Source organism: Protobothrops mucrosquamatus, unplaced genomic scaffold (genome assembly GCF_001527695.2).
Source record: "Protobothrops mucrosquamatus isolate PMUCROS unplaced genomic scaffold, P.Mucros_1.0 scaffold2835, whole genome shotgun sequence".
NCBI classification, from domain to species: Eukaryota; Metazoa; Chordata; class Lepidosauria; order Squamata; family Viperidae; genus Protobothrops; species Protobothrops mucrosquamatus.
Genome location: NW_015388867.1, coordinates 14,137 through 38,720, shown reverse-complemented (window position 1 = coordinate 38,720; position 24,584 = coordinate 14,137). Strand labels below are relative to the sequence as shown.

Genomic DNA, 24,584 nt, shown 5'->3' with positions numbered 1-24,584 from the left:
CCAGAACACAGTGCGAGTTGAACATTATGGAGGCAATCTATAAATATTATGTTGAAAAGTCAGTCAGTTGAACATTATGGAGGCGATCTATAAATTTTATGTTGAAAAGTGGCCTGCTCTCTTTCCTTCTAAATTCATCGGCCTGAATTCCTGTCTGTGTTGAGTCTTCCCCATAACAAATTGGGGGATGAGCTAGTTTACCACTTGGGGCTCTGGAGAGGAGTTTGATTGACATGGCCTAATCAATGTAATTTTTTTGTTAGTAACCACATGAGAGTGGATTGACAATGCATTTTTCCAGGGTGTTTTTTAAACTTGACCGTCTAACCTTCAGATGTGGTCTGCCCTGGAACTCTCCCATTTAAGTACGGTACTAGTTAGGCATGACCCTGCTTAGCTTTGTTTGAAACTGTATTCCCACCTGAACCTTATGGGACAGACAGAGATATTTCTCTTGCTACTCTAAAAAAAATAAAATAAAACCTTGGATTGATCATAAAGGAGTGCAATTAAATGCAAGAGGACTCTACAAATTAGAATGCGGGAGGCACGTGAAGCAACAGAAATCTGGTAGCAAATCTAAATCTTTTGCGTTTGATGTACCTGTATTTTTCTTCATTTTCTAAACAACATTAACAGGATCACAATATGTGGGGAGGATTTGTATCACAGGCTTTGCCCACGTTACAATCATAATGAAAAATTCCCAGCACCCTGCTCTTCATGCCTGCCAATATACTGTAAACCTCTCTCATCAGAACAGTATTTTCATTGGGAGGGAAGAAAATAATGTCAACCCTTTCTCTTTATATTTTGTGGTCTGAATCCTAATATTAAAGAAAAAAAATGAGATGCAATCGGCCATCCAATCTTGTTTTGGCTCTAATTTCTAATCGGTGCGATCTTTTTCATAGCTTTTATATATCAAGCATCCATAATCAGATGGGGATTGTAATAATACAAGTGGAAGCTAAAAGGGATGCAAATCCAGACTCACCTCCTTGAACCAAAATTCAGAGAAATGGAGCCCTTCCTAACATCACGTACAGACATATTTATTACACCGTGTAACTAACCAGGATCACCCAAGAGGCTTACTACATTTATCAGTGTGAGATAGAATTTACTATATGTTTTAATTATTTAAATTTTGATAAATTCTCTAAGATTCTTCAAATTAAAAAAAAACTTTCCGATATATTTATTGAAATAAACTGAATTTTTGCATTCTTGTAGCAACCCAAAATTAAATATGCTAGTAAATTAACTAGTAATATATGTTTGCCAAATTTATCAGCATAATAAAAAGAATGGAATTGTTTGGAAGAAATTCAAGGCAAAAAAAAAAATATCTCAGTAACAGTAACAGTCTTGTCTGAGTTTCAAAGCTAAACTTGGTCAGACAAGAATAGTACTTAGATGGGAGATTACAAAGAAATTCCACGTCTGTAGTTCAGGAAGTTAGAAAATATTAAATGGAAGGTAAAGGCAAACCACCTGTATATTATTGCCAGGAAAAGTTCATGGGTGTATCTGCAAACTCACTGGACAACTTAACACTGAGCTTCTCAAGGCTTCTTTTACCTTTTACAAAAAAGCCATGAAATTGAAAAAAGAAAAAAGAACCATTTATCATTGAAGACTTTTAAAAACCACCATGTATGTGCAGTTTACTCTAAAATAAATGCAGAGAATCCATTTTTTTCCCCATTAGAAATTCATATTGTCCTTTAAGTAATTTAACCTTTATACCATATTTCTCTCAAAGCAGTTTAGAGGAAAAAAAAGTTTGCAAACATAAAACCATAAAGCAGGGGTAGTCAACCTTGGCTCTTTTATGACTCGTGCACTTCAACTCCCAGAATTCCTGAGCCAGCTAAGCTGGCTCAGGAATTCTGGGAGTTGAAGTCCACGAGTCATAAAAGAGCCAAGGTTGACTACCCCTGCCATAAAGGAATGATGGATTAGGCTTAAGAACCCAGTGTAGTAGTTAGGCTAAAAACTGGGAGACCATAAGTTCTAGTCCTTCCTTAGGCACAGAGGCAGCTTAGGTGACCTTGGGCCAGATATGTTCTCTCAACCCTAGGGAGGAGGCAATGGCAAACTACTTCTTAAATCTTGCCAAGAAAGCTACAGGGATTTGTCCAGATAGACACCAGGAGTCCAGAAGGTCTTAAAGACATCCCGCCCTCCAAAAAAAAAAAAAAAAAAGGCTTATGGGGACATGAAGCCACATCAATTCTTTCAATAACAGAATACTAAAGAAACAAGAGAGATGTAAAGTTTCTTAGTACTTTACGGCTCTTGTATATTTCTATCTTTTAAGGAATGCTAGAACTACCTATAGTCAGTTCTTGGGATAAAGGATTCAAATCCATTCATAATATTTAATAGCCATTAGATATACTATAATAGCTCAAGAAATTCAAGACTTGGATTTACATATACTTTATTTTGAATTCAGCCACCCGAGAAACATGTCTACGAAGGCTCCTTGGATAATCTTTAGCTGCACTGAGTCAGACATTGGACTTCGATCTATGATTCTAGATCTAAAATGGGAAAGTTTGCGAACTGGGTTAACAGAAAGTGAACTCTGGAATATCGTGGAGCAAATATATAAAGGAGAATGTGATGAAACGAATAATCAAGAGAAAGAGCTCTGCAAAACAAAACAGAAGACAGAATGCAGGCAACATGGCCTACCTCCTCGGGATGAGGGTATTCTACCACAGATGGGCAGCAGCAGCAGCCCAAAACCATCTGTCAGTAGGAGGCAAGGAAATGACATCGTATTATAACAGAAACAAAAGAAATGTCGCCCAACTTTCATCTATCCTGGAATGTACTAATACTCAACAACAATCCTTAATAGAGGACAACTGGTCTGAAACCTTGGTTGTAGGTTAACGTTCAATAAACCACACAGCTTGTTTAGCAGAGCATCCATCTGTCTGCAATGACTTCTAAACATTCAGCTTTACCTGGACTTAACTGCGATGGCTTTTAAAGTCAATGCTGCAATATGTACAACTACAATTGGACCAAGCACATGTAACTGCTGAAAAAATGTTTCTCTCTCGAAGCAGGCTTTTTCTTTATATAGACCAGCTTACTAGCCAAATGCTGGAAAAACAGTATCATCAAATACTTTTCATTTGGAAAAGTACCTTGAGACAAGTGCTGCATGCCACTTTGATTACTGTATATCACTATAATACATAGATATACATGTACAGGTTCTACAGATGACCACTACTTGAAATCTTCCTGCAATCCACACATATATTCTTGTAGGGCTTTTGCTCAGGGGAAGGCAAAAACAGATAACACAGGGCTGAAATCTGGATGATTTGCACTACATCAGCAAAAACACATGATTCCTAATTGACCAACAATGCAGGCACTGGAAATCCTTTGTTGTAGTTGCACTCCCATCATCACAGGACTCAATATCAACAGCTAAAATGCTTTCCTCCTTTAAATAATATTGTTGCTGAAGTCTTTCAAAGCCTCAGATAGAAAGTTTTATATTATGCCAGTCTAGATGTCTCTGGGGCATGAATAACTGAGCAAACATCTAGCTAATGTGGCCATACAGTAGTGATAAAAACCACTCTTGACCTCCGTATCACTTGAAGGTCTGCAATTAGCCTTGGAACTAGTAGGATTCCCAAACTATATCCTTAGAATTTTTTTTAAAAACCCTGGCACTTACAGTTAAGATCATTTATAAGCTTATATCAAGAATACTTCATTTCCCCATGCATTCTGCCTCTATCTTATTTTGCTTATGTCTTAGTTTGATCAATCTCACATACACCCAAGCAACTTTCAAACATTATTTCAGGAACTCCCAAACTTTTTTCTGGATGGGCTGAGCCAATCCAGCAGTGTACAAATCAAGGGGGGATTAATCCCATTCTTTTAGACAAAGCATGCATTCTGAGAAGAAATGCGTAACATCAAGCCTACCATCTCAGTGTAGGACTCCTGGGAATCTGAATCCTGAGGGCAGGTGAAGAGAAGACACAAGAGTTCAAAAGCGATGAAGAATTATTTAATAAAATAATTTCTCCCGAATCAAGCGGCAGGCAATAGATCGTGTTATGCATGAAAAAGCTGGCCACTGGGATTTAATACTTACTGTATATTATCTACTGTGCCGCTTATTCCCCTCAAAATACATACAAGTAACTTTGGAGGAAGTCCCCTTCATCCCTGCCAGAGAGCTGCGACTGAAAATCCTTAGAGCAGAGGTCCCCAACCCTTTTGGCACCAGGGACCGGTTTTGTCAACGCTGCTAATATCGGATGTTCTTGCTTTGACAACATATGGAGATGCAGCCATTTTCCTTCTTATGTTTTACTCTTAGAATTAGAGTTAGAATTAGATGATACTGGGGGGGGGGGGAGGAGGAGGAATGTGCATGGGAGTTTAGTTAGACATAACAATATTGTAACTAGTGTGAGAACCAAGGTTTTTTGAAATAAGAGATGATAAGAAATGGCTGGTTGAAGAACTGGAGGGAAAGTCTGCATTTCAAACTAATTGGAGAATGTGATTTATGACTGTTAATTAGAGGAGGGAATTGTGCTTTGATACTATGTGCTTTGACAGGTTTCATGGAAGACATTTTTTCCATGGAGGGAGAGATTTCTCCTGCAGACTTGCTGCATTCCTGGAGATGGACGATGCGCTTTCAGTGCGCCTCCAGCTGTGCCCAGTTCCTAAGTGCCCACAGCCCAGTACCAGTCCACGGACCAGGGGTTGGGGACCCCCTGCCTTAGAGCACAAGCAAAACAAAAACAGCCATAGACTTCCTTCAGAAGCATCCACAATATAGAGAGAGCCAAAATCTTCTGATATACAAGGACAGGCAATTTGGGTGCCATGGTCATACAAAACCCTCCAAGTTTTTTTTCACTGAAACAAAGCAGCAAACTTGTCAGAGGAATAGTTTCCCGCTACTTTTACATTAACGAACAGGTTAAAGGAGTTATGTCAAGCCTATTATGGCTTAGCACATTTATTTCACTTTTAAAAAAAAAAACACAAACTCAAAACAATGACCGAATAGAAGGCACCTACGTTATGGAAAGCCTCCCACAGCTCTTGATTACTCAAACAGACAAACAATGTAATTGAGTCATACAAAGGTTAACCAACCCAATAAAGAAGTTAGGTTTTTTGAGCTATCTAAATGGTTTTGAAAACTGCATTTCTGCCGTAATCATACCATAGTTTCTTGCTTTAATCATGGCCTTCTAAAAATTCATTAAAAACATCAAGATTAGATAAGACTTGCATAAGTATTCAAGTGATTGCAATACATTTATTTTTCTTTCAAAGACAATTTCCAATGAAAAGGGTTCAAGATGGGATTCTACACTTGGGGTTCAAAAGGGTTCTAAACTTGGATTAGCAAATTTCCATAGGAGTAAGTTCATCTTTATTCCCTCTTTCACATGACTCAGAAATAAACTATGATATCTTCAACTTTCAAATACGGTATAACCCTAAATGACATTTTGGTACTGGTTTAAGAGGTTGGCTTTTCCTAAGACAACAACTAGAGTTTCCAAATCGGACAAAATGAAAAACCATAGATAAAGGCTTCTGTGCTATATCCAAGTGTGCTGTGAAAGGAGAAATAAATAGATAAAAGAAAATAATAGAATACAATAGAGCTGGAAGGGACTTTGGTGGTCTTCTAGTCCACCCCCCTGCCCGCTTACGCAGGAGAACCTACACCATCTTAGACAGGTGATTGTCTAGTTTTTTTCTTGGAGATCTCCAGTGATGGGGCACCCACGATTTCTGGGGGTAAGCTGTTCCACTGGTTGATTGTCCTCACTGTCAGGAAGTTTCTCCTTAAATCCAGGTTGCTTCTCTCCTTGATCAGTTTCCAACCATTGTTTCTTGTCCTTCTCTCTGGTGCTCTGGTGAACAACCTGACCCCTTCTGCCTTGTGGCAGCCCCTCAGATACTGAAACACTGCTATCATGTCTCTCCTATTTCTTCTTTTCTTTAGACTAGCCAAACCAAAGTCCCGCAGCCGTTCTTCGTATGTTTTAGCCTCCACGCCTTTGATCATCTTAGTTGCTCTTCTCTGAATTTCTGAATCTCTGAATAGTCATGAGGACTGACTGCCCACCAGGTTACTATAACTGATTGAAGAGCAAAGATGATCTAGGGCCAAAAGTATAAAATATTACTTCAATCAATATTCCACTGCCAAAGTGCTTATAAAACTAATAGCACTTTATCAAACCACAAATCAAGATAGTAAGAAATGAAGATCCTTAGACATTTATATATCTACTGCAGTAATTCATTTTAACATAATTCATTTGCATGCTCCTCTTCAGCAATGCTGTCAGAGCAGTTTAAAGAACAAGATGCAATGCAACGATCAAGCAAGTGTACACCTGCACACTCAGAAACACAGATACATAAATAATGCAATTGCAATATTGGGTAATCTAAATGGAAAATGCATCCTACTCTTTTTGGAACTGACTTAATGGTCACTCTGAATAATTATCCTCAATTCTGACTTCCCATTGACCTGCATGTATTTGAAACAAGCCCTCTTATCTTCTAAAGAAATTCACAGTTTGATAAATGGATTTGGGATTAACCTTGAGATTTTCCAAACTGTCCACAATACCCAATTCTTATCAACAGGTCAGGCTTCCAGGAAACCTATGGTTCAAGGCTAGGAGATTATCATTTGCATCTGCTAATGTTCCTTATTTAAATGTAAAAGTCAAGACATTCCATCTGATCAATCCAGCTGGCATTCCTAACATGCCAATGGAGTGCACCAAGGGCCTGAACAGTTTATCTAAAGAACCCTTTAGATCAGCTCCTTGAATTTTCAAGGCAACTGCAAACATTTAATGGCCAGGCAATTCAGCTTCAAGGACTTCCTGAGGTCCTCTGGGCATTTATTTGCATACCCAGAAAAAAAAATCTCCATCAGGGTTTCTGGCAAAGCAAATCGTATTGCACAGATGCAATCTACAATTTAAGTAGAGGAAAAGAAGAAGGAAAAGACATTAAACTGCGAAGCAGTAATATCCATTCTCTGGTTACCAATGATAGTCCATAAGGGTATTGCAAGCGATCAGCAGGGAATGGGAAGAAATAACGTCCTAACTGAATCATTTTTCACATTAGGTAAATGTTCTCTCTTTCCCAAGAGCTACTTTCTGCAGATAAATGAAGTGTAATAAGTGCGATGCAGAATGCTTAGAATTGAGGGTAATAAATCACTAGGATTTTATAAGATTTAGTCCCAATTTATGTGATTGTCTTCAAAAAGTTTTAAGTTGATGGAGTAGTCGCTATTTTTTAAAAAAGTTGGAAACTGCTCCTTACATTGTTCTGTGAAAGCAGAAAACCTGGCAGATTTATAATAATAATAATAATAACAACAACAACAGAATTGGAAGGGACCTTGGAGGTTGTCTAGTCCAACCCCCTGCTCAGGCAGGAAACCCTATTCCATTTCAGACAAATGGCTGTCCAGTCTCTTCTTAAAAACTTCCAGTGTTGGAGCATTCACAGGTTGTTCCACAGGTTGTTCCACTGATTAATTGTTCTAACTATCAGGAAGTTTCTCCTTAGTTCTAGGTTGCTTCTCTCTTTGATTAGTTTCCATCTGTTGCTTCTTGTCCTGCCTTCAGGCACTTTGGAAAATAGCTTGACTCCCTCTTCTTTGTGGCAGCCCCTGAGATATTGGAACACTACTATCATGTTACCCCTCGTCCTTCTCTTCGTTAAACTAGACATACCCAATTCCAGCAATCGTTCTTTATATGTTTTAGCCTCCAGTCCCCTAATCATCTTTGTTGCTCTTCTCTGTACTCTTTCTAGAGTCTTTTTTTACATCGTGGTGACCAAAACTGGATGCAGTATTCCAAGTGTGGCCTTACCAAGGCATTGTAAAAGTGGTATTAACACTTCACGTGATCTTGATTCTATCCCTCTGTTAATGCAGCCTAGCACTATGTTGGCCTTTTTGGCAACTGCAGCACACTGCTGGCTCATATTTAACTGTTTGTCAACTAGGACTCCCAGATCCCTCTCACAGTTACTACTATTGAGCAAGGTACCCCCTATACTATACCTGTGCACTTGGTTTTTCTTGCCTAAATGTAGAACCTTACTTTTTTCACCACTGAATTTCATTTTGTTAGATAGCGCCAAATGTTCAAGTCTGTCAAGATCTTCCTGTATCTTAAGCCTGTCTTCTGGAGTGTTGGCTATTCCTGCCAGCTTGGTGTCATCTATAAATTTGATGAGTTCCCCGTCTACCCCCTCGTCCAAATCATTGATGAAGATGTTGAAGAGCACTGGGGCCATTTTAAATGCAATGCTACCATACCTGGATACAATCCAGCTCAACTAAGCCTGAGTTTAGCACTAGTATTTGAGGCTATAATAAAAAATACCTAGAGGCACTTTATTGATTGAGAGATAGACAGACAGACAGGACATCTCTCTAAGGCCCTGAGAGAGATTAAGTTAGCACCTATTAAATCAGTGGCAAAGGGAACACATTCCACAAGCATAACCTAATTTAATCGCTGTACTTTCAAGGAAATAGAAGAGCAAGAAATGACAGAAAGCTTGGCATAGAAACACTTACCCAGCCTGTTTTATTTCACAGGGCAGATGCAGAAAATTATTTCAATCAAACCAAAATTTAAAAAAAGCTTCAAATGGTAAGTTTACCAGCAGAGAGGTCTCAAATGAGTTTGGACCATACTGGAGGAGAAGCAGAAAAGTTTCAAGCAGACCTGCCAGTTGAGATAGACCCACCAGTCCCTCCTGCACACTCATTTTCCAGAAGCAGCAGCATCACCCTCACCCTTTGGCTGGCTGACCAGCTGTTCTCTAAACAACAGTCCAAGGGGCTTCTCAGAGCCAGGCATCGTGGTTGGGAAAGCAAACAGCACAGCCCCCTTCGAGTTTGCCCCTTGAAAGATGCATCTAAAGCAGGGGTCCCCAACCCCCAGTCTATGAACTGGTAACTTCTGCGGCATGCCAGAAACTGGACTGCACAAACAAGTGAAGCCCCATTTGCGGGATAGAGGCAGCATGCAAAACCACACCTGTTCTAGTCCGTGGAAAAAATCTCTCTCCATGGAACCGGTCCCTGGTGCCCAAAAGGTTGGAGGCTGCTGATCTAGAGCAGGCATGTCAAACTGCCGGCCCGCGGGCCGGATGCATCATACTGAAACCGCGCCCACCCCATTGCCGGCAATGGGGGAAAAGTCGCAATACGTCGCGCGACGTCACGTGACGTCGCGAGTTTGACATACCTGATCTAGAGTAACCAGCACAATGTAGTTATGGCTCTGGGTGATAGCAGTGTTCCAATATCTCAGGGGCTGCCATAAAGAAAAGGGAGTCAAGCTATTTTCCAAAGCACCTGGAGGCAGGACAAGAAGCAACGGGTGGAAACTAATCAAGGAGAGAAGCAACCTAGAACTAAGGAGAAACTTCCTGATAGAACAATTAACCAGTGGAACAACCTGCCTCCAGAAGCGGTGAATGCTCCAACACTGGAAGTTTTTAAGAAGAGACTGGACAGCCATTTGTCCAAAATGGTATAGGGTTTCCTGCCTGAGCAGGGGGTTGGACTAGATGACCTTCAAGGTCCCTTCCAACTTTACTACTACTACTACTACTACTACTACTACTACTACTACTACTATTATCATCATCATCATCATCATCATCATCATCATCATCATCTATCCTGGAGTGAGTTCTGTGAGAAATGGCTGCTTTAATAGTAGGTTAATACTAATAGTAGGATTAGGCCAGAAATGGAATGCAGTAAGGGAAGACTTTCTGCTGCAAACTCTAGAAGATTGGGCCTAGCTCTCAGGTCAGCAAAAAACCTTTCCTGATGGCTTAAGAAAGCTGCAGGAAGCACCAAGCTAAACTGCCAGAGCCTGTCTTAGACAACCCCTTTTTTTAATCAGCACCTGTCTTAGGCAACCGTTTATTACTTCAGAGTAGTGCCCCTAACATGGAGAAATGGAAGTTGGCTGCCCCAAACTAGCCTTAACTATGACTTCTTTACATCCATAAGTATACAACTGTACACTATAGTCCATGGTTTACACCAGGCATGTCCAAAGTCCGGCCCGCGGGCCATTTGCGGCCCGCGGACCGGTTTAATCCGGCCCGCTAAGAGCCCTCCCTGCTTTATTTAAATGCGGCCCTCCCACACTTGTCCAGCGGCCCTCCCACACTTGGCCATTTTGTATTGGTTATAGTACATTCTAGCAGCTGCTTGTTCAAGGACTGGCACAAAAGGCCATGGCTGAAAGGGTGAGTATGCTTCCAGAAAACAAGGGCTTTTGAATCAGGCTAGAGACGTAAAGGCAGGGGAATCTAAAGCAAAANAACACAGATACATAAATAATGCAATTGCAATATTGGGTAATCTAAATGGAAAATGCATCCTACTCTTTTTGGAACTGACTTAATGGTCACTCTGAATAATTATCCTCAATTCTGACTTCCCATTGACCTGCATGTATTTGAAACAAGCCCTCTTATCTTCTAAAGAAATTCACAGTTTGATAAATGGATTTGGGATTAAGCTTGAGATTTTCCAAACTGTCCATAACACCCAATTCTTATCAACAGGTCAGGCTTCCAGGAAACCTATGGTTCAAGGCTAGGAGATTATCATTTGCATCTGCTAATGTTCCTTATTTAAATGTAAAAGTCAAGACATTCCATCTGATCAATCCAGCTGGCATTCCTAACATGCCAATGGAGTGCACCAAGGGCCTGAACAGTTTATCTAAAGACCCCTTTAGATCAGCTCCTTGAATTTTCAAGGCAACTGCAAACATTCAATGGCCAGGCAATTCAGCTTCAAGGACTTCCTGAGGTCCTCTGGGCATTTATTTGCATACCCAGAAAAAAAAAATCTCCATCAGGGTTTCTGGCAAAGCAAATCCTATTGCACAGATGCAATCTACAATTTAAGTAGAGGAAAAGAAGAAGGAAAAGACATTAAACTGTGAAGCAGTAATATCCATTCTCTGGTTACCAATGATAGTCCATAAGGGTATTGCAAGTGATCAGCAGGGAATGGGAAGAAATAACGTCCTAACTGAATCATTTTTCACATTAGGTAAATGTTCTCTCTTTCCCAAGAGCTACTTTCTGCAGATAAATGAAGTGTAATAAGTGCGATGCAGAATGCTTAGAATTGAGGGTAATAAATCACTAGGATTTTATAAGATTTATTCCCAATTTATGTGATTGTCTTCAAAAAGTTTTAAGTTGATGGAGTAGTCGCTATTTTTTTAAAAAAGTTGGAAACTGTTCCTTACATTGTTCTGTGAAAGCAGAAAACCTGGCAGATTTATAATAATAATAATAAAAACAACAACAACAACAGAATTGGAAGGGACCTTGGAGGTTGTCTAGTCCAACCCCCTGCTCAGGCAGGAAACCCTATTCCATTTCAGACAAATGGCTGTCCAGTCTCTTCTTAAAAACTTCCAGTGTTGGAGCATTCACAGCTTCTGGAGGCAGGTTGTTCCACTGATTAATTGTTCTAACTATCAGGAAATTTCTCCTTAGTTCTAGGTTGCTTCTCTCTTTGGTTAGTTTCCATCCGTTGCTTCTTGTCCTGCCTTCAGGCGCTTTGGAGAATAGCTTGACTCCCTCTTCTTTATGGCAGCCCCTGAGATATTGGAACACTGCTAGAATGTCCCCCCTCGTCCTTCTCTTCGTTAAACTAGACATACCCAATTCCAGCAGCCGTTCCTTATGTGCTTTAGCCTCCAGTCCACTAATCATCTTTGTTGCTCTTCTCTGTACTCTTTCTAGAGTCTTTTTTTACATCGTGGTGACCAAAACTGGATGCAGTATTCCAAGTGTGGCCTTACCAAGGCATTGTAAAGTGATATTAACACTTCATTTGATCTTGATTCTATCCCTCTGTTAATGCAGCCTAGCACTGTGTTGGCCTTTTTGGCAACTGCAGCACACTGCTGGCTCATATTTAAGTGTTTGTCAACTAGGACTCCCAGATCCCTCTCACAGTTACTACTATTGAGCAAGGTACCCCCTATACTATACCTGTGCACTTGGTTTTTCTTGCCTAAATGTAGAACCTTACTTTTTTCACCACTGAATTTCATTTTGTTCGATAGCGCCAAATGTTCAAGTCTGTCAAGATCTTCCTGTATCTTAAGCCTGTCTTCTGGAGTGTTGGCTATTCCTGCCAGCTTGGTGTCATCTATAAATTTGATGAGTTCCCCGTCTACCCCCTCGTCCAAATCATTGATGAAGATGTTGAAGAGCACTGGGGCCATTTTAAACCATACCTGGATACAATCCAGCTCAACTAAGCCTGAGTTTAACACTAGTATTTGAGGCTATAATAAAAAATACCTAGAGGAACTTTAGTGATTGAGAGATAGACAGACAGACAGGACATCTCTCTAAGGCCCTGAGAGAGATGAAGTTAGCACCTATTAAATCAGTGGCAAAGGGAACACATTCCACAAGCATAACCTAATTTAATCGCTGTACTTTCCTCAAGGAAATAGAAGAGCAAGAAATAACAGAAAGCATGCCATAGATACACTTACCCAGCCTGTTTTATTCCACAAGGCAGATGCAGAAAATTATTTCAATCAAACCAAAATTAAAAAAAAGCTTCAAATGGTAAGTTTACCAGCAGAGAGGTCTCAAATGAGTTTGGACCATACTGGAGGAGAAGCAGAAAAGTTTCAAGCAGACCTGCCAGTTGAGATAGACCCACCAGTCCCTCCTGCACACTCATTTTCCAGAAGCAGCAGCGTCACCCTCGCCCTTTGGCTGGCTGACCAGCTGCTCTCTAAACAACAGTCCAAGGGGCTTCTCAGAGCCAGGCATCGTGGTTGGGAAAGCAAACAGCACAGCCCCCTTCGAGTTTGCCCCTTGAAAGATGCATCTAAAGCAGGGGTCCCCAACCCCCAGCCTATGAACTGGTAACTTCTGCGGCATGCCAGAAACTGGACTGCACAAACAAGTGAAGCCCCATTTGCGGGACAGAGGCAGCATGCAAAACCACACCTGTTCTAGTCCGTGGAAAAAATCTCTCTCCATGGAACCGGTCCCTGGTGCCCAAAAGGTTGGAGGCTGCTGATCTAGAGCAGGCATGTCAAACTGCCGGCCCGCGGGCCGGATGCATCATACTGAAACCGCGCCCACCCCATTGCCGGCAATGGGGGAAAAGTCACAATACGTTGCGCGACGTCATGTGACGTTGCGAGTTTGACATGCCTGATCTAGAGTAACCAGCACAATGTAGTTATGGCTCTGGGTGATAGCGGTGTTCCAATATCTCAGGGGCTGCCATAAAGAAAAGGGAGTCAAGCTATTTTCCAAAGCGCCTGGAGGCAGGACAAGAAGCAACGGGTGGAAACTAATCAAGGAGAGAAGCAACCTAGAACTAAGGAGAAACTTCCTGATAGAACAATTAACCAGTGGAACAACCTGCCTCCAGAAGCGGTGAATGCTCCAACACTGGAAGTTTTTAAGAAGAGACTGGACAGCCATTTGTCCAAAATGGTATAGGGTTTCCTGCCTGAGCAGGGGGTTGGACTAGATGACCTTCAAGGTCCCTTCCAACTTTACTACTACTACTACTACTACTACTACTACTACTATCATCATCATCATCATCATCATCATCATCATCATCATCATCATCATCATCATCTATCCTGGAGTGAGTTCTGTGAGAAATGGCTGCTTTAATAGTAGGTTAATACTAATAGTAGGATTAGGCCAGAAATGGAATGCAGTAAGGGAAGACTTTCTGCTGCAAACTCTAGAAGATTGGGCCTAGCTCTCAGGTCAGCAAAAAACCTTTCCCGATGGCTTAAGAAAGTTGCAGGAAGCACCAAGCTAAACTGCCAGAGCCTGTCTTAGACAACCCCTTTTTTTAATCAGCACCTGTCTTAGGCAACCCTTTATTACTTCAGAGTAGTGCCCCTAACATGGAGAAATGGAAGTTGGCTGCCCCAAACTAGCCTTAACTATGACTTCTTTACATCCATAAGTGTACAACTGTACACTATAGTCCACGGTTTACACCCAACCATGCCTGGGTTCACAGGCTAACCCCAAATCAGAGAAAGCAGATAAGCACTTTAGCGTGGTGTGTGAATTCATACTGATCTAACTGAGGGCAATTCCTATACATCAAAAGTGAGGGCAGAATGCAAAAAACGGGGCTGTCTATTCAGGCTTTGTGCGAGATAATCAATTCTCTGAGCATCCTCTAAAATAAAACTGATGTCTCATCTGCCACCAGTGACACTGGATCACAAGCAGGATGACCCAGAAATGGAGCCATAAGCAAAAGGGATTCTCTTCACAACCTGTCAGAATCGCTCAGCCATGCAGAAGTGTGGTGGGAAGCTAAGCTCCAGGCCTGTCATATTTAAAGAAAAGCTGCAGAATGGGAGGGAGGCGAGGCAGGGTTGGAGTGCTACATACAGTATACTCAGTTGGGGGCCCAAATAGGCTATTTGGCTGCACCTGATGCGTGCAGGTCTGATGGAAGGCTGATCTCTCTATAAAGACGCTTTGTTCTCCCTCGCTAGTAATATTTAGGTTGACAGTTGGTACAGGCTAGTTCAACAGATTCAGATTACGAAAACACGTGAAAGAGATATGCTTTTAGGCCCAGTGCCCAAAAAGGATTTGCACCCCGCTCCCCAAAGAGAAGTAGGCACACTGCTCTCTAAGCTTTTATCTTTCTTAATGAATAACTCTAGCTTTCCACCTGATCTCCAATGTGAATTCGTGCAAATATTCCAAGTTCAGGTTTTGGCAAGCAACCCAGAAGGACGAGGCAGGAGTGAATTATTTGGAGAATTCAGAAATAATAACGCTCAAATCCATCCCCCGGCCTACTCCAAGCCCCAATCAAAGTAGCACTCCCCCGCCCAGAACTTTTAAGTCCTTCTCAGTTTTGTCATAGGTAAGACAAGACTATGTTACGTTCCCTTGGTATATCTCAATTTAAGACAGTGGTTCTCAACCTTTTTAATGCTGCGACCCCAACCGGTCGTAAGCCGAGGACTAAACCGGTCGTAAGTCGAGGACTACCCAACCGGTCGTAAGTCAAGGACTACCCAATCGGTCGTAAGTCGAGGACTTTCCCTGCCCGGGAGCGCCGTGCATGCATGGTTCCGCCCCCTGCGCCGGCCGAGGCGTAGCTGGCAAGCGGCAGAGACGGAGCAGGCCGACCACCAGCTGGCCCAGCCCAAGGGAGGTAAGGCACCCGCTGGAAAAGGGGGAAAAAATGGCAAACAAAAAAAATGGCGGACAAAAAAAATGGCAGACAGCCTTGCTTGGCGACCCCCATGAAATGCTCGATCGACCCCAAATGGGGTCCCGACCCACAGGTTGAGAACCACTGATTTAAGAGGTTTTGCTTTGGGTAATTTGGTCAATATGCTCTTTCTTGACTTAAAAGAAAGGTGTTTTTTTGCCCAATCTCCCAGCTTTTCCTTATATTACTATTCTATCCCAGTCATTTTCACTCTCTATCTTTAAACAGGAAGATGCCTTTTGTACTTCAGTCAACAAGCCCTTCCGTTTCCAAACCCTTCACTTTCTCTCAAGACAGCATAGCCATGGTAGCTTTAAAATCTTATTCCTATGGTTTACATCTGTGGGGACTCGTGTCCCACCTCTGCCCGTATCCCTCAGTCGAAATCTTGAGTCTCCGGGCGGCCCCCAGGCTCTGCCAATGTTATGGCAATATGATCAGCATCTCCTGGAAAGGGCTGGTCACATATAATGGAGGTAAGAATACTACACCACGATGGGATCCTGGGGAAGAGGCGGGATATAAAGCTCATACATAACACCAGTCAATTGTTACCACAGTTATAAATTTACCACACAAACAACTGGGAGAAATTTCTTTCTGCTTGCTTTCAGGCTTCTTCATCATCCGCTTCGGTAGGAGATGAAAACCTCCCAGAGAGCTTGGGCCAATAATGCAAATGGAAACACACAAGCAGCAATCTCACCCCGGCTGCTAAATCATTTTCTGACTTGATAATCATGTGCCAGAGGGAAATGAAAGTCCTACAGTCAAAACCCGGCAGGTTAAACATTATTCAACTCAATGTACAAATTGCGTTAAAGAAACAAATAAAAAGGCAATACTTCAAAGACTAATTCAGGAAATAACACTATATGAGATCTCTGTTATTGTGCAATACTGGAAAAGTGCTATCCGGTGTGCCTTCTGTATACAGAATCTTCAAATCCATATGAACTACAGGCAGTCCTTGGTTAACAATGGTAATTGGACCAGAACTTCCCTCACTAAGCATGTGGTCATAAAGCACAACAGCACGTAACCACAATGCTAAGCAATGGCAATCCTGGCACTTGCGGTTCTTGTCATTAAGCAAGGATTGCAGGCAGCTTGCCAGCAAATGGGCAGACCAGGCGCAGCGCAAGGTGCGATACATGTGCAGTGGGACTGGGGATGGCTGCTGCTGGGTGGGGGAGGGTGCATGAACAGCCTGTGAAGCGTTGCATCATCCCTCATCCCACATTAACCCGATTCCAGTTTGTACCCTTCCCTGCCGGCTTTCCAGAAGCAAAGTCAATGGGGAAGCCTGTAGGGAAGGTCGCAAGTTGCTCCAGTAAGTTACTTGTACTCTCTCCCATTGGGCACAAGTGCAGCGGGACAGGAAGGTTGCAAATAGCAATCATGTAGCTGCGGAACGATGCCAGAATTCTAAGTGCGAATCAGGTGCCGGGCACCCAGATTATGATCATGTGGCCATGGGGGGGTGCTGCAATGGCTGGATCTTTGAGGACTGGTCATCAGTACCACTCATTCATTAACTTTAAACAGTCATTGAATGAATGATCATTAAATGAAGACTACCTGTAATACTGTGCTATCCTTTTACTATGAGTGTTTTGATTCAGATTTCATACCGCTGGATTAGTTCAACTTTCTACTTTTAATGTGGGATTACAACCTCCAAACTAATACGTGACACCCTTCCTTCTGGGTGTTTCTTTACAGTGGTAGATCCTGGATGTTGTTTAACACCTCTCCATCCCAGTCAATACTCTGATAGCTATGCATGGTGGGATCAGTAGCCCAACATCAACTTGGGACAAAAAGTTGGGTCTATTGTCCACACTCAATGATGTTTCGTTACGCTTATGGATGATGTCATTATGCCCCATGCACAACTCAAAAACTGTTTTCATTCTTTTTCCTTTGCTTATGGGGCAGCTGTCCTATAGGTGAGGAAGGACAGTAATATGTCTGTAAGAAATAGCATATATTGCTAGTCCTGGCATAATGGCACAGATATTGGACTAGGGCCAGATTTAAGTTCCCTCCTAGCCATGGAATCTCTCTCTCACTGCAATTTTGTCTCATTGGATTACTCTTGTGGGGGATAAAATGAAGCCAGATCCCCATAGAAGTTAAGTTGTGTTCTTGGAAGAAAGATGGGATGTACATCTAACAAATAAATAACTGCATAAACAGCTGAATGTTCAATAGCATGCAACCTACGCCACCTGAGTAGAAACAGGAAATCAGTACACGTGCATTGCCATTCCTTCATGGTAGCCGGATCAAATGTTACCAAATAATGATAGCCAGCCATTATTTCTGGAGGAAACCTGAGTTTCTCCAGGATTTAAGATAGTGGTACTTTGTAACTGGGAAGGCAGGCTTTACCTACCCCTACCACTAGAGTCATATGAGTTGGGTGATACAGAAATACTTGAAATAAATCAATCAATGATTAGATGAATGATTAGAAAAATATGGCTGCTCAAGTATTGCAAGTCACCGTCCTAAAGGATAGCAACTATCTTGGGAATGATAGCCGCAAGTTTGGTATTTTCCCTGTACAACTATGGGATTGAAAAACAAGGAAACCATTTTCCCTCCAAAAAATCAATGAAACACAGAAGGAAAAGTGATGAGAAAAGAGACAGGAAGCATCAACCAGCATATTCCTCTATTTCAGAAGCTTTTATCTCCCTTTTAAGCATCTTGAACTCCATTTTCCTAGCCGGAGCGCATAGCTGTTTCTTCCAAATGGAAAAATGCAAACACTATTATGGCTATCCGACAGCCTCCAAAAGCAAACTTTTATTCCCAATTGCACCTGAATGGAATGAATGACGTTTAAATGACATCATGAACATTTTTACCACACAAAGCACCAAGGGAAAATTGCAGTTGGAAAGAAACAATGATAGCATAATCAATAGCACAGTTAACTTTCTTCTTACCTCATTGATGCGGATCTGCTGAAGCTCTTGTTCGGCTGCCGTCAGAGGAGCTGGAGCAGAGTAAGAAGACACATGCTTCTGGTAGCCACTGAGAGAGATGTCTTCCTGTGGTCCAACAGAAAAGCAATCACAGGAAAAGCATGAAACTGGGTTCAAAGGAGAATATAGGATACGTTCTTAAAATGGCTGCCTTAACTGGTCTGGTTCACCACAAAAGTGCCAACCAATGAAAACTGGCAAAATTGTTCTTTACAACCTCCTCTAGCCTTGCAGAACGTTGCCTATTATCTCAGCTCTTCTTTTTTGTTTAAAAGGGTGCAGGGAAGAGCTCTAAAAAAAAAAAAAAGACTTGAGCTGCAGCTCTCCTATATTTACTTGGTAAGAAGGCATTTGGGAGCTCTATGAGGATCAGAGGCCTTCTGGGAACTACAAAAGATGCTTGAGGTTGGCGTTCTATAACATGGTAGTTTTCCCATTCATCATTAAAAATAAAAAAATTAAAAAAAAGAATCAGATGGAAGTAGGGAGCCTGAGAGATCCTGAAGGAAAGTCATTATATGTCATGGGTACCACTTGCATTATATAAAGGTCAATGTGCCATGACACATTTCTCAACGGATCTTCTTAAAAGAAATTTCACTTGCTGAAGTCACCTGAGGTAATTTGCCTCAAGTCTGCCTTCATCCACTCAGGGTTGGGCCTTGAAGCTGCCCAGACTGGAAACTTTGCCTGACCGAAAACTGGGAGGCCAAGTTGGTTATGAGAAGAATGTGAGGAAATCATAGTACCATTGTGTTTATTGCACTGCACTGGTACTAACTTGTTTCTGGACTAAATACAAATTACTGGTCCTTACTTTAAAATTCTCCATGGCAACAGAGATCTGAAAGAATATCACTTTCAAGCTATTCCTCCATACTTCCTGAGATCACCTGGGAAGGTTCACCTTCAGGGTCCAGGGACTTGGCTGACGGTGACACAAAAACGTTAAAGATGAATTTTAAAGCCCTTCTCTATTGCTGCTCTTCATCGCTGAAATGCATTCCCTTTAGAGTTGAGCGGTCCAACACATGTATTAGCTTTTTAAAAAGTCCTCAAAATGCATCTTTGTCTTTTCGCTGTTGATTAAATGTTCATTTTATTAATTTTACTGGTTTTAGTTCTTTTTATGGGTTTTAACGCTTTGATTTTACATTTGTTTTACAGTACTGTAAGCCACCAAGAGACGTCAGTGATCCAGAGGCCTATTAAGTTCAGTAAATAAGCAACAACAAAACAACCCTAGTAGATGGTAGTAAAGAGGATAGCTGCTCGAGGATCTCACAATTATATTGAATGACAGAGCTCTGCAGAGAGAGATCCAGAATATTTCATTTATAGTACAGTACTGTATAATCTAATGTATTATCATTTGATGTGCAATACTGCCCCCTTCTGGCACTTTCAAAAAAACGTTCCAGGTCTGTAAGCATTTTCGATGGGTTTTCCGGACAATAGGTAAAATAAGCTTAGCTAGTTAAATTTTATATTGGACAGGATACAAAGCATTTAGATAATCAGTAATTCTGAGTTAAGAGCCAGACTTATGCCAATCCACACAATATGAAACTCCTCCTTTTTTTTTATCATGTTATGACTGTGTTTGAATTTGGACGGAAAGAGTCTAGGGCAGGGACTTGATGCAATGCATGCATTACAAATTTTTGCCTTCCAAATTAGTGAACTAGTATAGTCAGCAAAGCAGTCTAAAGACTTTGGGACCAGACTTCCTCTGAACTGAAGGTTGTAAACAAACAAAATAACTGAGGAAGGACAAAAGAAAAGCAGGCTAGAGACAAGCAATCTTCCACAGGATATAAATCAGAGGTAGTCAACCTTGGCTCTTTTATGACTCGTGGACTTCAACTCCCAGAATTCCTGAGCCAGCATAGCTGGCTCAGGAATTCTGGGAGTTGAAGTCCACGAGTCATAAAAGAGCCAAGGTTGACTACCCCTGATATAAATGGTCACCTCTCCTCTTACAGCACAAACAGATCACCTTGTGTACATCTTTACCTATCCCAAAGGTGCTTTTTCAAGAGGCAACTGGACTTCCTTGTTTTCTTTTGTAGACGAGTCCAGTTGCCTCTGGAAAAACCACCTTTGGGAAAAGCATGACCTGGATGACTAAGAATCTCCATAGACATCTTATGTCCTTGTCTCAAGTCATGTACGCAAGTCGCTGCACTCATTTGATCAGGGTTTCAAACTGAGCATGCACTGCAAGGATGAATCAGACAGGACCTCTATGCACCTTCATATGGCAAAACAGAAGACACAACTCAAGTTCTTTTTTCAATGAATGCAGTCAGAATCCTTGCAATCTTAAACCAAGCCCTTCAAAATGAGTAGCGGTGACGAATGCTAGTCTGGCTTTTAGAAGCAGGACCCCAAACCTCAACGGTTACAACTCTGATTGTCCTGATCTCAGCGGATATGACCAACTGCCATACCTTTGCTGTCCCAAAGAGTTCATCCTTGATGTGTCCTCCTCCAAACTCTTTCTTTACTGTTGCTCGGGTTGCTGCATAGAGCATCTTGAGTCTAACCTTGTTGCACAGAGAGAAAGAGAAGAGAATATGAACTATGGGAAGACATTCATGGCTGCTAACTATTAGAACTATCCAGTTCACAGTGACAAAAAAAAAAAAAAAAGAGTTGCAGGATTATTTATGGTTCTGAAACCCATCAGGAAGGATTTTTCATATTTGGAATTGCAGGGAACTTTTTTAACCAATATTTATATCAAAATGAATTTGTTAGCTCTGTCTTCCCCAGAAGCACCTTCTGGATGTGTTGAGCAGCTCCCAGAATTCCCCAGACAGCACGGCCAGGCTGAGAATTCTGAGAGCTGAAATTCATACAACTAGAGGTCTCTTCCCCAAGACGGACAAAAGCTGTGCCAGCTTTTAAATATAGTCACAGATTGCTTAACCCATTATAACAAGACTAAACATTAACAGCTCTTTGTGACAAGATTTGTAGTGCTCAGTCTTCTCCATGTACATCTTTAAAGGTATTAAAATAAAGACTGGATACTAATATAAATGGACGGAAAGTATTTTTCTTTCACCCTGAACTTCATTAAGTAAGCAAGCAAGCAAGCAGGCCTTCGAGTCAACTCCCGATGACTTCATGGAAGGTCCATGTAGTTTACTTGGCAGTTTAACCTGCAACCTTGGGATTTCCGAGTGATCTCTCTCCAAGTACTAATCAGGTGGATTCTTCCTTGATTCAGAGATTACAGAAACTTGATTACATGCTACAACGTACCTGGGCAAACGTCATTACTTCTCATAAAGAAGTAATCCAATTTGTTGGATTGATACCATTATATCGTAGGCTTGTGAAACCTGGGGCGAACACCACTCAGAAGCTACTGCTGATCCAGACTGTAGCATGACAATAATGGGAATATAAGACCCCTGCTAGGTAAGCTGCACTGATTACCAGTTGCCTTCAGATGCAATTCAAGTTGCTGGTTTTTTCTTACAATGCCCTACACAGCATAAAGTCTAGCTATTTGAGGAACCAACTGTGTCCTGCAGAATCTGTTTTCTTTTATTCTCCAATGGACTTGGCTTGCTTCAGGTCCCATCAATGTCACCTAGTGAGCCTCTTCTGTCACTGTATTTGCCTTTGGAAAATCATTTCCCTAAGATTTGCATGGTCTCCCCACTTGCTCATTTTCAACTGTTCTCTAAAAACCGGTTCTTCTCCCAAGCCTTGAGTTAAGATTATTACAATTGCCCCTTTACCCCAGATCTAGAAGGGTGGTTTGAAAAGTTATTGTTTTAGTGGAATTGTTGTTCTTTTAATTTTGTGAAGCCACCCACAGTTATTAGAAGTTGGGTGGCCTTGATGTTTAATAAACAAATAATGTAGTCTTTACCAATTTAGTGACTTCTAGTATGTTGGAGTTTAATTTTCATATTCAACTAGTAAGATTAGGTAAAACAGTTCACATCTGAATTGTTTCAAATTCAGAATGTCCTGTTTCAAAGTTGAAACAGCTGTATTACTTCAGAAACAATCTGCTTCAATCATCTGGGGAAAGTTCTGAGTTCCAATTGATCTGTTGAGCTCCAAGCTCTTCCATTATGATTGAGAGAGCCTGCACTGAATTAGGAAAAACCTGTTCTATATTTACAACAACTAACTCTAAACCAAGCAGCTTTGCATACATGATTACCATGGTCAAACTCTATGCCAGGGGTCTTCAAACTTGGCCCCTTTACGACTTGTGGGCTTCAACTCCCAGAATTCCTCAGCCAGCGTGCCTAGCTGAGGAATTCTGGGAGTTGAAGTCCACAAGTCGTAAAGGGGCCAAGTCTGAAGACCCCTGATCTGTGCTGACTGGAGATTATGGGAATCATTAACACCTGGAAAGTTCCTGGCTGGCAATGAATGCAGTATAGATTAAACCAAGCGTCTTCAAACTTGGCCCTTTTATGACTTGTGGACTTAAACTCCCAGAATTCCTTAGCCAGGAACTGAGGAATTCTGGGAGTTGAAGTCCACAAGTCATAAAAGGGCCAAGTTTGAAGACCCCTGGATTAAACAGATATAAGGCACATGCAACCACCATTCATTGGTGGTTTTATATTGGAAAAGGGAAGTAGAGCAACTTCAATGTTTCTGAAGAGCACCTTGCATATTTTTTATCCTTCAGCAGAAACCGGATGTTCTTAACCTGTATTCCATGAATAGGAATAAGTTGAAAGCTTACTGGAGAGTTGTCAGGTGACCAGGAGATGAAAAGCCACTCATAGCCCTGTGCATTTTGGGTGTCCAGGCGGTAAAGGATATAGCATGGTTGCAGTTCATCTAGCAGAGGAAGCACAAAGGAATCATAGTCCTTATCCCAGCGCCGAGATAGTTCTTTGGAGGCTCCAAGCACTAACTGCTCTGGAAGTCAAGGTAGGGTGAGAGGAGAAAGAATTAATGAGTAAGCAAAGGAGATATTACATTTGATATATCACTATGCATCAAATCTTTATTTAGCGTTAGGATGGAGAACCTGAAGCTATCCTTCCATCTACCATAGACAATTTATTTAGTAGTGAAGGATGATGGGAATCAACAATATTTATAGGGCAATAGATCTTCTATCTTTATTCTGAGTAAAGGCTGGAGCACTAGAGATCCCAGGATAATGTGGAATAGTTCTTGTTTCTTGTTAGCGCTGTGAAAATCCTGGGTTTCCTTCTCTGTGGTAGCCCCCAAGTTTTGAAAGATGTTTCCCGTAGAAATATGTTAAACCCACTTTTCCTGCATTTCACAAGATAATCAAACAGTACCACGCCCGAACAGACTGTGGGTGTTCATCTTTGTGTATGCATGGATCAAAACAATCCAATTTTTATTACGATTATAGGCAGCACAGTGTGTGCGTGGGTGTTATTTTTTAATTGTTAGTGTTCTGATTTAGTTTTAATTCTTGCTTTGATGTTATCGCTCAAAGGCTTGACTGGTTGGGAACAGAGCAGAGTTTGTTAGTCAAACCTACTGCCAGTTTTCTTGGCATAAAACTTTAATGTGCATGTTAATGAAAAAGAGAATGAGGTCTGCCAAAAGAGTGCACCAGTATAATATACTTAACGAGACAGACATTAAGGTAATAAATATAAAACAATCTGTCACTGCTCTGCCAACAGCCTTAGCCCCAAAGTTCAATGTTCAGGCTGCGCTCGCATGAAAATATGGACTTCTCCCTAAAGCTGCTAAGTCAACATGATGACACCATGGCTGGCTTTTGTATTAGAATAGATTCTGCCTCCGCTGTTAATAGAATCCAGTGGCTTTCCTCCTTAGTTCGTTCTTATACGTGTGAAGAACAAACAGTCTAAAGGACAAGAACTTGTGTCTTCCTCCTTCCCCAAATTGTATGATCAGAAGACTGAGAGTTTCAAAATAAAATCAACCCCCACCTTATCATTGCTGTTCTTTTCGAAGAACACCTACGCTTACTAGAGTTGTAGTGCTTCAAGAAGTACTTTGGACCATTAAAAAAAAAACAATGATACAGCTCCTTTATGAGCAGATTCTACAAAGCAGAACCGTCCCTTTTTTTTTTGCACGAAAGATCAAAAATATGATAAGCTATTCAAGGAAGAAAAAAATATCATAATCTGGTAATCCTGATAGGTTACAAAAAAGAAGTTTATCATTATGGGCTACTTCTTAGCAACAGAGCACACACT

General features: G+C 41.4%; 1 protein-coding gene across 1 annotated transcript in view; it reads right to left on the bottom strand.

Moving 5' to 3' along the window:
- The window catches only part of TWF2 (twinfilin actin binding protein 2), a 29,682-nt gene extending 6,398 nt beyond the window's left edge, over nt 1-23,284 (bottom strand). The window contains exons 1-3 of the mRNA XM_015825845.1: nt 23,111-23,284; nt 20,835-20,930; nt 18,343-18,447 (exon numbers count right to left, since the gene is read on the bottom strand). Coding sequence (XP_015681331.1) covers nt 18,343-18,447; nt 20,835-20,918 — 189 coding nt within the window. The 5' untranslated portion in view covers nt 20,919-20,930; nt 23,111-23,284. The remainder of the gene's footprint in view (nt 1-18,342; nt 18,448-20,834; nt 20,931-23,110) is intronic.
- Nucleotides 23,285-24,584: the final 1,300 nt, after the last annotated feature.